Here is a 15,005-nt window from a genome sequence, read left to right on the forward strand (position 1 = left end):
GTAACACAATAAAATTTTACACATTAAATTCAATATCACGGGGGAAAGAATGAATTATGACTAACAAAAGCCCGTTTCTAGAGTACAATATTGAGTCAGCGAGAAATTAGCAACGACAATTACAACTATTATCTAGATTGTCGTTGAATGAGCAAAAAACGAGGAGAAAATATGCAGAGACTGAATACTATTTGGGAGCTCTTGCTATGAAAACAAATTCGATGGGAGCAAAACTAGGCATCTGCTGAACTGATTAGGGCAGCCGAAGGGAGAAAAAATGTACCTATAACATATAAAGAAAAAACATACTAGGAATGTTTGAACAATAGGTAATATTGACGAGCACACCAACCTGGCTAATGGGTGATTTTTGGAAATAAGTTGTATAGTGACCGATTGCTAATAATACCTGAAAGTTTTACGAGGTGGAAATTGTAAAATTACAAACTCCAAAAAAACACACCAAAAAACCCAAACCACAGAGGAATTAGTCTCCCAGAACACCTTCAGCCCTGGTGAATTTAATTAATGAATTAACTTTCTTCGTGTTGAAGGTCTTTGGAGGTGTTTTGGGCGGTCGAGCGGAACTAGGCCAGAACCACAGGCCCCATAACTCATGCCAGATTCTCCAGTATGACACTCTGTTCAGCATGTTTCATATTTTAATGAGTTTGAAGGTAGAGTGGTATGTAAATTGTCGATTTCTACTGCACTTTGTCTACGAGTAGGAAAATTTTCGACTGTTTAGCTGCACTCAAAGCATGGCGCTCGTAAATTTACAAGAGGCTTTAAATAATTATTTATGACACTTAAAATATAAATAAAATATTTGCTTGTCACTAGAAACGTTCCACATAATGTTGACAGTTTTACAATGTGGGAAAGCATTGACTGAAATATTTAGTTTGCTAATCTCATTGCTTAAAATCTGTGTTTATGTTAAAAACTCTGTCTTGTTTTCAGTAACCTTTTAAAACAAAATTCCTTCACAATATACTGCAAAGTTGAATACAGCCTGTAAATTAACTGTTTGATGTTACTAAACTGTGTTTTCACTACAGAAAATAAACAATGGACCTTTAATGAATGAAAAGAAACGAAAATATTTCTTTTTGAAAATTATTGGTAATTTATCAAGATCCATAAATAACAAGTGATATAAAATGAACAGTATAGGTAAAAATGAACAGAAACAATACCGTTATCTCTGTCGTTTAACAAAAGCTTACTCGTGTAGTTCCCCTTATAAACACCATGCACTCTCAAATGTCACTCTCCACTGTAATAAAAATTTACACATTGGGAAGTGTCTGTGACTAGGTTCCCTCTGCCAACTGATTTTTTGGTAACTAGATAAGTATGATGGTGTCCTTCCACCCGCCGCGTAGTGGCGTGTCGAAAGGAGCCAAAATTTCGCCCAGCACCAGTGCCGGTTTATTGGTGCCCTACTGTAGATAAAAAGTTTTTATTCTGCTCGGTGCATTGTTTTCACCAAAATGAAGAGAAGTTGCTTGCATGGTAACTCGTCTTCATTCAGACACGTGTCAGAGAAATAGGATGGAGAGCTCGCACCGTGAATTGATTTTGAGAGAGAAACAGTCAAAAAACGAAGCCATTTGTTGTACGTCGCTGCATGATCTCGGCATAGCAGGTATAATCGGTACACATGCACACAATAAAATTTTCAGAATCACTTGAAAACATTTTAGCAGTCGGTTGTAAATTTTCTCTCCAACTTCGCATGGCATTTTAAAAAACTGACATCTATAGCAGCAAATGGAGACGAACACCAACACGATGGTTGTCTTCATATCTCAAAACATGCAATACAGAAGGATGCAGGAGGAAATTTTCTCGTTTTGTTTCAATGGTTTCGTGTTCACATTTGAAAACAAACACATTCATTAAGCACATTTTCACACACAACAAGCACTTTTGAGTATTTCATTGCTTACTGCATTTTCTCCGTATTTTCACTCAAACAAAAAATAATAATTATAAATCCATAATGAAAAACGATAATACCCAGCCGTGAATTCATGATGGATAACACATGAAAATTAGACAACAATTTGACCTTCCGTTTTTGTCCGTTTTGGTTTGGATTTCTCACTCCTGACTGCCCTGTTCACGTGTTTGACTGGTACAGGGTGATACTGGTGGGGAGGGACGCTATACTCGATTGTCTTTCGAACTTCGCGTTTGTCCTTTTGGAAAGTTAATTTGACCGCAAAATTCCTCCAGGAATTGATAGTCTTGGACGACCAAATCCACATCCCACTGGTGATTCCAACCACTAGAGTCATAAAAATCTTCAACATGAAGATTTCCATCTTTGGATCACTAGAAGTAGACTGTTTATGGTACCATGAGTCTCTGCTCGCAAATTCGTACAATAGGCATGCTATGACTACCACAGCGGGGATTGTGTAAAGAAGACTGAAGATCCCAATCCGGACCATCAGGACTTCAATTTTAGCGGATTTCACTCCGTTCACACGGTCCTGGGACTGGACCTTTAATAAAGCTATAAATCCGGCGATAAGAAACGCCACTCCAACGACGAGGTAGACGAATGAAGGGGCCACAGAAAAACCCAAAAGAGTCTGTGTATTTTGGTTTCCAACATAGCAGATCCCTGTCAGTTCATCGGCATCCACTTCTCTCATGACAAGGATGATAATGGTCTCAATGGCTGGCAGAGCCCAAGCAGCTAAATGGAAGTAACTGCTATGAAGTTGAATTGCTTCATGGCTCCACTTGAGTCCTGCGGACAGAAACCACGTGACGGTCAAAATAACCCACCACAAAGCGGCTGCTGAACCGAAATAATACAGTAAGAGAAAGACAATGGCACAATCCGTGTTTTCAAGACCCTCCTGGATCAAAATGGAGGTCTTGGTGGCCGTGTCTTGATCACATGCGATGGACTCCCTTCCCGCGATCAGACGAACTATGTATGCAATACTGTAGATGTTATAACACATGGATAAAAAGATGATAGGACGCTCCGGGTATTTGAACCTCTGAGAGTCAATGACAAAGGTGAGAATGGTGAACAAAGTGGACACAAAACACAGTCCTGACCATATAGACATCCAAATGTCTGCGAAATATTTGTCTTCTGCTGTGAAGGCAGCGTTTTCGTTACATTTGAGTGCGCATCTGCCGGTCCGGTTGATGAAGGTGTACATTTTAGGATGCTTGAACATGTCACATTTGCCTTTCTTTTCGTTCATGGGTGGCTTGAAGGGGGGTCGTTTGGTTCGTTCCTCGACTGGGCTCTCCCCGGGACCGTCCATGCACATGTGGTGCTGGTCATTTTTGGGTGGAAACTTAGAACAGTTAAGAGCAACTGGCCAAGGGAACCCAAACTCGTGGAGGACAGGCTGACAGCGTCTCTGGACGCTCAAACACATTGGTCTGCATGGTCCAATTGGCTCTAGCACTTTTTCGGTACACATTGGTACATATACTGAACACAGGAAAAATTTCAGCTGTTGTGAGCAACCATACTGAATTAGAGGGGTGAAGGTTTGTAGTTGTAACTCGGCATCTTGCTGCAGATCATGTCCAACCAGATTCGGCATACCGGTTACATTATATCCAAGTCCCTTACACATCTCAATCCGAATAGGGTCACATTTCCTGACAATTTCTGTTCCCTCAGATCCATACAGAAAAAACAGACACACGATCACTGTCAAACTTTGAAATCTTTTTCGGTATTCCATAATGGCTAAGTCTGGTACAGGTGACTTATCCTGAAGTAAAGCGTGGTAAGTCCATTAGAAGTCAAATTAGATCGTTAGTAGAACTGCAATAAAATTTCTATAATGTTCATACACTCCCCTCCTCTGACATACTGAACACATGGTTGTGTGTTTCCCTTACTGATAACAATGCTACGGTGAGGCAGAGATAAACAGCGAGTCTATAAGTCACGAAGTTTCATTATGGAAACCGTCCTCGGGAGCAAATCACAAAATACAAGTCCACTCCAAGGTTCCCCCCAAATAAATTATAACCCGAGATCGCAGTGTATCGTTACTGAAAACACAACATTCTTGTGTGCAGACCCACTAAGTGTTCCTTTCCTACGAGAGGTCCAATCAGCTGCTTTGTTTTGATTATTCGCTCCTCCCCCGGATCGGTATGGTACCCGAACCAGCAATCAATCAGGACACACTCGTCTGCCAATCACTCGTAATGTCCAGCGCTCAATGAACGAAGTGCAGTTTCACATACGGAAAGAAAATTACAGCATGGCACTTTTTTCCCCTTAGCACTGATAATGCATTTTTCACTTGGGTTCTATTCACATCTGACGAGCCATTCAAAACTTTAGTTAAAGTGTCGTATTTCTCTTTTAAACACCGGTGGAAGCCATCCCTCTCTGTTCTAAACTCCCGTCCAAAATAAAATTGAAGTATTTTTTCATCGTGACAACATGATACAAAAATGCAAATTTATAAAATAAAAGGTAGTTAATGTCTCGCGCATTAACGCACGTGCTTACTTAGAAATGCCCCTCTAATAAATGGCTATATTCAACACTGCGGAGAGAAGGTCGAAGTTACACGACTGTTCGCTCATAATTTATACCGCTCTAACTTCTTGAGCAACACAAAAGCCAGATTCTTATGACACTTGTGCAAAACTCCATATATCAAGTGCTTTTAAAAAGTTTATGGAATGGTCCCAAATCGCAGCCACTCTTTCCCCGCCTCTGTTTATAGACTACAGTGGAATTAATATCGCTCCGAATTAGCTCCCAAGTTTTCCAATAGATGCGGTAGAGTGATTATGTAGCTGCATTACATCGTCATTGAAGACCTCCCAGCGCTTTAAAATCAGCTGCATTTTTAGATTTTTTTCTCTCTCTTGAAAATATAATCTTAAGGTAACAATGTCTACTTAACAATAAAACCCCTAAATAATTATGTGGTCAATATGTGAATCAATACATCTGTCGCCGCTAAACTGACAGGCCCGCGAGGCGTTGACAATAACGTCCGTCCTAGCATCTGTTGCCTCCGATACTTGACAGTCATAAACGATCGCTTTCTCTGGCATCTTTAACTCTCAGCAAATCAAGTACACCCAAGTTGTCTCGCTTTGTTCTCGCCTGGAACGCGTTCAAGAGATAAAGGGTAGCACAAAAGTTATATCCTGTTTGAAAATGAACAAATGACAGAAGTCATGATTACTTTAAAAATACGTTTATTTAATTTAAATATGTAGTGCATTTTATGCAAAAAAAAGTACCATGTGGTAACATGCATAGTACTCAGTAACAATAGACACATTTAACATATCTGATAACACCACCAGTATGTTTTCTTAATAAAAATATTAATTTTAGAGATCCTTTATTCTCCCTTTAAAAATAAAAGTGTACTATTACTAAATAAAAGATCATTCAATGGATTTCAGAACTCTTAATTAACATATACATGTAGTACAAAAGTTTGAATTCAAAGGCAGTATTATAATAAAATATGTATCCCAGTTACAACTGTATAGCATAGAGATCATGTTCATATATCACAGTAGAAATATTTTGTAAGTGTGATCGAAAAGTAATACATATTTGATCCACAGACTTTAAGTGTAAAGGTGTTTCATAACAATTAAAAAAGAAAAGAAAAACAAAAGGCCCACAGGCCTTATTGGTCACCTGAATATTAGTTAAAAGTATCACTAGCCTCAAGGGCTATGAAATCTAGAACGATTTTTCTGTTCTGCATATCTAAGCTAAATTCTAATATTCAGCAGCAGTATAAAACAAGATGTGTTCTTAAAACACAAATGCCCCCAAATGTGCCCATACTGATGAAAGACTTTACATAATATATATGTTATACATGTATTAACACTTTATGACTATTTTGGATCTGCCCTAGGGTCAGAACCCTTGGGTTGCAAAATGAACAATTTTGTTACATCCCTTTCTGCTTCTCCTTAATATGCATTTAATTTTTATATAGTAAAAGCAAAATTAAAGTAGCCTCTCAACTGATTAAGACATTTAATCATTTTGACCATTTTAGCCCCACCCTGGTTATCAAAACTCCTACCCCTGGGATCATGAAACAATTCTGGTATAGGGATACCTGCATCTTCTGAATATATCTAGTTTTAATTTAATATATTCAATAGGCTAGCATTAAAGAAGATGTTATATAAATCGTCACAGTGGGCATTTGACAACCTGTAAGTAGTTTTGATCAGTACTCTGGGCACCAGTAAACATTATATAAGTGGTAGAATAGAAAATAGTACCACTATTACCTGCAAAGAAAACAATTGTGTTTCGTTCGACAAAATGGTGACATTTGACCAATCAACAAACAAGACATAAATAATGTAGTATCTTAAAATTATTGGTCATCTGTCATAGACTTCGAAAAATATACTATTCCAAAATGTCTTAGAAAACCAACAGGCAAAGCCTCTAACGCCAAAATTGAAGACATTGACAAATACCTTTACGAACCCGACATGAGAATGGCAAGCCTCAAAATAAACAGTATAGACCGACTAAAGTCATGATTGAAAGCGTACCGATACCACTACCAGTTCAGTAAGGAAAAAAGCTTTTATTTGCAATTGGATTGATCAGCTCAATGAAAATGAAGTGGATGAAGTGATGATCAAGCTTTCAACATGCTCAAATACAGGCAATAAAGAGGAGGAAACGGAAAAATTAATTACTATTCATGTTTACTCTACTACATATCTGGCAACTATTCTGGGAAGTTTTTATGAATAGTGGATTGAAGAGGAATTCGAGTATCTAAAGACCATTGTTGATGAAATAACAAACAATTCATTCCAACCGCTGGACCTCACATCTGAGGATCTAGAATTAACTATCACTCTCCTCGCATCCTACAACCTTCACCAAAGAAGGGACAAGATGTACAAATACTGATTCAAGCATTTGAAGCAAAAGCCTGTGAACACCTCAAATCAATGGAGAGCATATTAACTATCACTCTCCTCGCATCCTACAACCTTCACCAAAGAAGGGACAAGATGTACAAATACTGATTCAAGCATTTGAAGCAAAAGCCTGTGAACACCTCAAATCAATGGAGAGCAAGCCATCACAACATGTGGCAATTAGTGAAGAACGAATCACAAAACTTGAAAAACAAATGTAGAATTTTTAAGTGTGGTTGAAGGAAGACTAAAACAGCAATGACGGTTGTGTATGTATTTTGGAAAAAAAACTTCAAAGACTTCAGCAAAGAAAAAAGGAACACACAAGGATTATTCAAACGCTCAAAGACAAAGAGAAAGAAAAAGACTATAAAATAGAAGCTATGGTAACTGAAATAAACAAGCAGTCTGAAGAAATACATAAAGCACAAAAAGTTATAAAGGAGCTGTCAGTACATTTGGTGCCCAACACGAGAGTGGATAAAAGAGAAGAAATGTCATGAGTGGGACTCCACAATACTACTTGTCCGACAGCGACGATACCAACCAATACAGTCATGATTTTTGCTCATGACTTAGTTTTAATTTTTTAATCTTCATCTGGACTTCAACATTGTCTGAATGCTTTAGCAAAATATTGTACAGTGTGGAAGTTACAAGTGAATAATTATATGGAAAAAAAAACAACCAATGCAATGATTTTATCTAGACGTGCATCAGTGAAAGATATGTATATGGCTTTTATTATAAGCATAACATTGTCAGTATAACAGATTAATATAAATATTTAGGACTTGTATTTACATCAAATGGAAAACTGAAGTTTGCTTCTGAACAACTTTCAGAACGTGCTAAAAGGCATATTACGCATTGAAATCAAGTATACCTGGAAACAACAATCTTTCAGTCCAAGTTTTACTCTAATTATACCAATCAATGATTGTACCAATTATAACATGTGTTACTCTAATTATACCAATCAATGATTGTACCAATTATAACATGTGTTACTCTAATTATACCAATCAATGATTGTACCAATTATAACATGTGGATCTGAAATATGGATTACAGACTATAAATTAGATGTTAAATCCCCAGAATGTTTTCCATTTGAAAAAACAAAATCATATTCTCAAAGATATTCTAGGTGTACATAGAAAAACATAAAACTTAGCAGTCAATGCTGAATTGGGTTCTTATCCATTCTACTACTTATGTTATGAAAACATGTTTAAATACTATATCAGATCAAGAGATTTGGAATCAAGTACCACATATAATAATGTGCTTTTAGCATCAGCTTTTAAAGAGGACAAAGAATTAGTTCTGAAAAAGAGCTATAATTCATGGCAAAGCAAGATTTTCAATCTTCAACATAAACTTAACTTGACTTCTTTAAATATTTCTCATAAGGAGTTTAGATGTAAGCTTAATAAAACTTTTGCCGACATGAACTATGAACAGTTGAACAAAATCTCATTATCTAATCAAGGAAAACTTTATTTCTATAGTAAAATCTTAAATTGTAATGAATATAAATTGCAGAATTACTTAGTTTCCTTTGAAAAAGTGTGAAAGATCACAGGCAACGAAATCAAGAACAAGTGCACATTCACTATTTATTGAAACAGGTAGATATTGTAAACCAATAATCCGAAGGAAAAACGTGTATGCTATGCTTGTAGATTATCTGTTGAAAACGAAAAACATTTTGTACTTTACAGCCCTGTGTATGATAAACTTCGATTTCAAAATTATGATATTTTTAGTGATAAATTATACTGTGGTACTGATCCCAATAAAGAAATTGTTCACACATGTGATGATAATATTACAAAATGTTTGTGTAATTATTTAGATAGATGCTTTATGCAGAGAACCGTATGAATATATATTATATGCTATAGTCATTGTGTCATATTTTTTTTTCTCTTCTCTTCTTTTCTTTTTGTTATCTGTCATTTGTTTTGTTATTTTGACTGTATGCCAACATGGTGATGTCAATAAATAAACTGAATAAATGCTGTAAAGACTGTATGCCAAATATTGCCCCACCATGGAGTCAGAACCTCTACCCCCGGGGTACAGACCTTTCTGCTCTACATGACTATGCATTTAGCATAAAATTAGTGTTTTCCGGATATGTGGTTCATTTATAGAGATGATTTTTAAAAGATCCAAGCGTATTTTCACTATGTCTTGATTATCTCCCTTTTGAAAAGGGTGTAACCCTTTATTTGAACAATTTTGAATCCCCTTTACCCAAGAATGCCTTTTCGCAAGTTTGAATGAAATTGCCCAGTGGTTCTGGATGAAATTGCCCTGTGGTTCTGGAGAAGTTCAAAATTGGTAAAGTTTACCGACAGGCAGATGAATGCAGCTCAAGTTGGGACAACTGATGATCAGAAAAGCTCACTTGAGTTTATAGCTCAGGTGAGCTAAAAACTGGAACAAACATGCATTGCTAAGTATTAAGAACTTCAAAAGGTAGCTTTAACTGAATTTCTGGGTTGGAAAATTACCATTGCTTATGGTTACTGATTCTTGCATGAAATGTGCAAAACTATAATGGCATGCTATAATTGTATGGAAAATAATCATATAGCACAAAATCAAAAACTCCATGAGTAACAGCATTGGAACAAAATAAAATTCTAGCATTGTAAAATTAAGATATTGCATTCTTATAGCACGATTGGACTTTGTCTTAAACAGGATGATCTATAATGACACATGGGGACACTTGTTCTCCATGGCGATAGTATCCATGACTACACTATACTGTATCATTGGCTACCACACAGAGGAGCCACAAGTATCCATGATAACGCCATAAGGTATCCTTGGCTACCACATGGAAGAGCCACAAGTATCCATGACTACGCCATGGTGTATCCTTGGCTACCACACTGAAGAGCAACCATCAAGCGGTCCTTTAACTCAAGTTTAGTAGAATACTCTGGTAATTTCAAGAGGTTGATGCTGAAAAGTAAAATATTCAGTTTCAAGTTTTATCTAATGCAAGAACTTCATGAGCCATCATTCTAATTGGTGTATTGGAGAGAGTTCATTTCTGCACAAATACAAGCCACACTTAGGCATCAAATGTTTGACTTGAAAAATATATAATATCCATATTTTCCATTCTGCTAACATTCCTCAATAGCAAGTCAGGCAAAGATCTACCCAATACTGGCTGTCAGCTTTAGATGATTAAATATATGTACCTATCATGTGTTGACTGTATAGACTTTATACAATTGGATATTTATCATGTGCTGGCTGTCAAGTTTAGACACTTAAGATATTTACTATGTGTTGGCTGTTGGCTTTAAATAATTAGATACTTACCAAGTGCTGGCCGTGGGAAGGAGCTGAGCTTGGTAGGTGACATGGCTGATAGTGAACTTTTGTGGTCCCCCTCCACCACCAAGATTAGAAAACCCGCCAAACGGAACACGAGAGCTGAAATAAAGGGCACCTGCTGAAGAAATTCAGCCAATATTTTGCCTGTACAGCTTTAATAAGACGTGCACTTACCTTCCTGTAGAGAACTGCAGCAGTAGGACCCTGTCTTGCTGATTGAACCCCTCCACCACTTCCCAAAACCACTGCATGAATAATCAATTACATAAACATTTCAAATTTATAAAACAAAATTTAAATTTTGCACAAAATGTTAAATAACATTTAACCCCCCTAGAAAGTAATGACAAATATTTTTTTTTGAAAATGATGTTAAACAACTTAGTTGTGGAAGACCTGTTTATCAAAATACTTTACTGCATCAGCAATGTGGGGATATTTAAACCCATTACATGACCAAGCTCTAGAAATGCAGTACATTTACCTTATAACAAGTATTTTTTTGGTTTAATAGTAATGTGATTAAAATCAGATCTCACTAGATTAGGTTTAATAGGTGTAACCCATTTTTTGTGAAATTTTATGAATAAGAAAAATCCACAAAAATTACAATAAAAAAAAATATATAGATAAATATAGGTATAATGTAACCACAGAAATTGGAAGCACAGACCTTTAAGGATTTGAATTGCAAAAATTTCCACCCACAGAAAGTACCCAAGATACAGTTTTTGAGATTGAAGTTCTAGAAATGCCATACCTATACAGTCAAATCTGTATATAACAGTCACCGGTGGGAACCAGTCAAATCTGTATATAACAGTCACCTGTGGGAACCAGTCAAATCTGTATATAACAGTCACCTGTGGGAACCAGTCAAATCTGTATATAAGTCACCTGTGGGAACCAGTCGAAGTGACTTTATAGAGAGGTGACCTTTTAATAATAGAGGTTAACTTTCCCCCCCAAAACATTCCAAGTTTTGGCAGTTCTGTGTTTTGCAATATTCTCTCTCTCTCTCTCTCTCTCTCTCTCTCTCTCTCTCTCTCTCTCTCTCTCTATATATATATATACACACACACCTATATACATTGTGGAATGATATATGTACATGTATAAATAAAATAAAAATTTGAACATATCAATTAATTCAGAGGAACACAAAAATCACATTAAAATTTGAACAATTTAATTTATTCTATGATAGACAAATTCATATAATTTTAAATTGATTCAATGCTTGAATTTATTTTTTATTTTTTGTTTTTGTGAATGGCTGTAGATCTTTTAAGTAGTCATTGGTGGATATTTCTTCAATGTTCAATAGATTTGTAAATATCTCTTCCTGGTCATGGGTCAAGGCATACTTTTTCTGTAAACTGTCACAAAATTCAACTCAAGACATGACCTATTCTGTCATTCTATTTGATATGAATACCCTTGCTTTACTTTGTAAAATCTCCCCTAATATATTTAGTTCACTAGTTTACTTGCATACCCAATCATTCAAATTAGATGTAATAAAATCAATGATTTTATTTTCCCTCAGCCTGGTCTCCATGCTTTACCAATATTGTTTATGTTAGAAACAGTGCATTCAGAAACTGTCTAATAAGATCCCCAGATGCGAGTCTTGTGACAAGTCAAAATGGCTGCTGAAGGCAGAGTAAAAATTGTCGGTTTGGTGTGAAATTAGTTGACTGTTGGGCATTACACGGGTGACCACTATGTGGAATCATCAAAATGAAATTTCATTGGAAGGAAATAAAATGACCACATGAGACAGGTGTCTGCTGAATAAAGGTGACTGTTAATTGGCAGGTTTGAGTGTATATGAGGACCAGACTTTATAAATTCTGTACCTGTATCTGAGGAGAGTTTTCATCATATCCGCTATACTCTGTGTACTTCCTCCAGTCCGCAATGTTGATTTCTGGCAATCCTGACAACATCAGCTCCTATAAGATCGACAAATACCTAAATGTTTCTGACTGAGATTTTCTAAAAAATGAGATACCATATGGGTATTTTCTGTCGTTGATCAATTTTTGAGGAATTTTGCGAATGGAAAAAAATCTGTAAAAAATACAATCACAAACTTGATTAATATTAAGATACATATAGGCATAACACAACTGCAGAAGCTGAAATCTCGGAATATGATTTACTACCTTTTAGGGATCAAATCACAAAAATTTAGAACCGCAGAAAATGCCCATCGGATGGTATTCTATTGTATACCAGGAAAATATTTGCAGCTGTTTTTTTTTTTGGCCCCTTTTGCCCTCGTTGTCAGTAGGCGAATTTAAGATTGGACAAACAATATTTTCTTTTACATCTCTTAACACAACTGTGTCTGGGTGAATTTGAAATGGGGTGAAACCATCTGCAAGAGTAGAAAGGGACAAAAATAACACGGGGCGAAAATAACCCCTTATACATTATTTGGCAAACGACCTAGGCTCATGAAGTAGTCTAATTCTGACCGTAAAATAAAGTACATACCCGGTAACAAAACTGTTTGCATATAACTGCTGTTAAATAGGTAAGATATATAAAACAATTGATAATCATAGGACTGGGTTATAGATTTATCAGAACACATCTGAAATAATCAAAATTCCTATTTTTCAACAACCATTTTTAGGTTCAGAAAAAAGGGCCACAATATGTGCTTATCATGATAGCAAATGCTAATCTTTATATTTCATGTGGCAAATATATAAATTCAATTTTGATTGACATGTGGCCCTTTATAATAAGTTTTTACAGAGAATGCAAAAATCACAAAGTTTATGATGTCTAATATTTCAAAATGGAAATTACTTATAACTATCAGAGAAATTAAAGAATATTTGAATTTTGGGGCCAGAAATGGGCTTTTATTGAAAACAGTCATTAAATTTTCTATAATTCAATTGAAGTTTTTTATTGAATAAAACTTTCCATCAAATAACACCCTCTTTCTTGTTGAACATGTAAACCTAGTGAAATTTTTGTCCGATGTAGATCTACTCTACTAATGAACGCACTGCAGTATAAGTACAATGATGTATCAAATTAATAGTGAATTCAATACCAGTTCATATTCGTCAAACATCTGGACAAGAGCCTGAGGTATAAACTCGTGAAATCCTGACAGGAAGCTGTCTATCTGGGGCTGGATGGCTCGAGTCATCCGAAGCTCCGTCACTAGCTGGACGTACTCTTGCTGGAAAATAACAGACGTACATCTAAAACAGATTTATATCAATATAATACAGATCTGTATAGATATCTGAGATTTATATATAATACAGTAAAACATGGTTATAACAAACCTTAAAGGCCACCTTCTTAGTGACCGGTTTTGTGGCGCCTACCTATTTTTTTGGTAACCAATATTGTGGTAGCTACCTTATTTTTCTCTGTGCCTGGTATTGTGGTGCCTACCTTATTTTTCTGTGTGACCGGTTTTGTGGTGCCTACCTTATTTTTCTCTGTGACTGGTATTGTGGTGCCTACCTTATTTTTCTCTGTGACTGGTATTGTGGTAGATACCTTATTTTTCTCTGTGACTGGTATTGTGGCACCTACCTTATTTTTCTCTGTGACTGGTATTGTGGTGCCTACCTTATTTTTCTCTGTGACTGGTATTCTGGCACCTCCTGGTTTTAGTTCCACTTCTTGCATAGCTCCAAACACATCCGTCTCCACGGAGAATGTTAGGTCAAGCCCAATGTTCTCAATATTGTGATCCAGAGTCCACTAAATACAAAATACGGTCAAACCAGCAGTCCACTTTAATAGCAACATACACCAAATCAACTGAGTTGTCATGTAACACTATTTTATTCACCATTATATACAGACTCTAATTTGATGCAGCGCTACCAACCTGTAGGTTTTTAGCATACTCTGGGTCTATAGAAACCACATCTGTGTAATTTACAGGGATACCTACAAGCATACAAGACAGCTGTTTAAACCACATCTGTGTAAGAGCAAGGTACATTAAGGCCCAAATTTCGCCACAAAATTAGGATAAATTTAAAATGTGGTTTCACTTCGTTTAATCATTATGATTATGCACTAGGGCATTGGCCCTGATGATACATGTGGAAATTAGTGACGTAATATGTTCTGTGATGTCATTTTCCTTATCTTCAATTGACATGACTTACCGAAATCGCCGAAATTAGCCGTTTTTTATGTCTTTGAAACCATTTTTAAGATAGAGCACATGCAACAACCACAAAGATGTTTTGTGTACAAATCATTCATGTTGAAAGTCAGCAATGAGCAAAATTTCGACTTGGTTGGTAAATGAGAAGACTATTAACTTTAACCATTTCCCGCGTTCATCTGTAATACAAATTTCAACGTTGATGGTGTTCATATATTCAAGATTAATGAATAAATAATATGCATATGTACAGCATATTAAATTTTATAAGACTCTACGTAGTTTGCATTGAAGAAGATAGTATGTAATCAGAGAATTGGAATCTTCGACACAGATATTTCTGATTCCATTTTTATTCGTTTTATGTTTGATATAGATACGCAATGATATCAACGCAATTAATGGAACACATGGCAAAGTTCAATCACATATTCTTTTTTATCATAGATGGTTTATGATATGAATTATCCCTCTAAATTGGTGTGCATATACTGTGGCGGCTACAATGCATATCTAAATACAT

General features: G+C 36.0%; 2 protein-coding genes across 2 annotated transcripts in view; both read right to left on the minus strand.

Moving 5' to 3' along the window:
• Window positions 1-1,105: 1,105 nt before the first annotated feature.
• On the minus strand, window positions 1,106-9,716 carry LOC125675643 (frizzled-4-like). Its single transcript, XM_056158299.1, has one exon. The coding sequence runs from the start codon at window positions 3,732-3,734 to the stop codon at window positions 2,061-2,063; it is 1,674 nt and encodes a 557-aa protein (XP_056014274.1). The 5' UTR covers window positions 3,735-9,716; the 3' UTR covers window positions 1,106-2,060.
• LOC125674742 (E3 ubiquitin-protein ligase HACE1-like) overlaps window positions 5,207-15,005 on the minus strand; it is a 35,078-nt gene continuing 25,279 nt past the window's right edge. The window contains exons 20-26 of the mRNA XM_048912007.2: window positions 14,195-14,256; window positions 13,930-14,064; window positions 13,397-13,528; window positions 12,180-12,275; window positions 10,492-10,562; window positions 10,303-10,416; window positions 5,207-9,933 (exon numbers count right to left, since the gene is read on the minus strand). Coding sequence (XP_048767964.1) covers window positions 9,831-9,933; window positions 10,303-10,416; window positions 10,492-10,562; window positions 12,180-12,275; window positions 13,397-13,528; window positions 13,930-14,064; window positions 14,195-14,256 — 713 coding nt within the window. The 3' untranslated portion in view covers window positions 5,207-9,830. The remainder of the gene's footprint in view (window positions 9,934-10,302; window positions 10,417-10,491; window positions 10,563-12,179; window positions 12,276-13,396; window positions 13,529-13,929; window positions 14,065-14,194; window positions 14,257-15,005) is intronic.

The sequence above is a fragment of the Ostrea edulis genome, chromosome 3, assembly GCF_947568905.1.
Source record: "Ostrea edulis chromosome 3, xbOstEdul1.1, whole genome shotgun sequence".
NCBI classification, from domain to species: Eukaryota; Metazoa; Mollusca; class Bivalvia; order Ostreida; family Ostreidae; genus Ostrea; species Ostrea edulis.

Excerpts from the sequence above, each read along its gene's own strand:
- LOC125675643 (XM_056158299.1), bottom strand. The coding sequence starts at position 3,734 with ATGGAATACCGAAAAAGATTTCAAAGTTTGACAGTGATCGTGTGTCTG.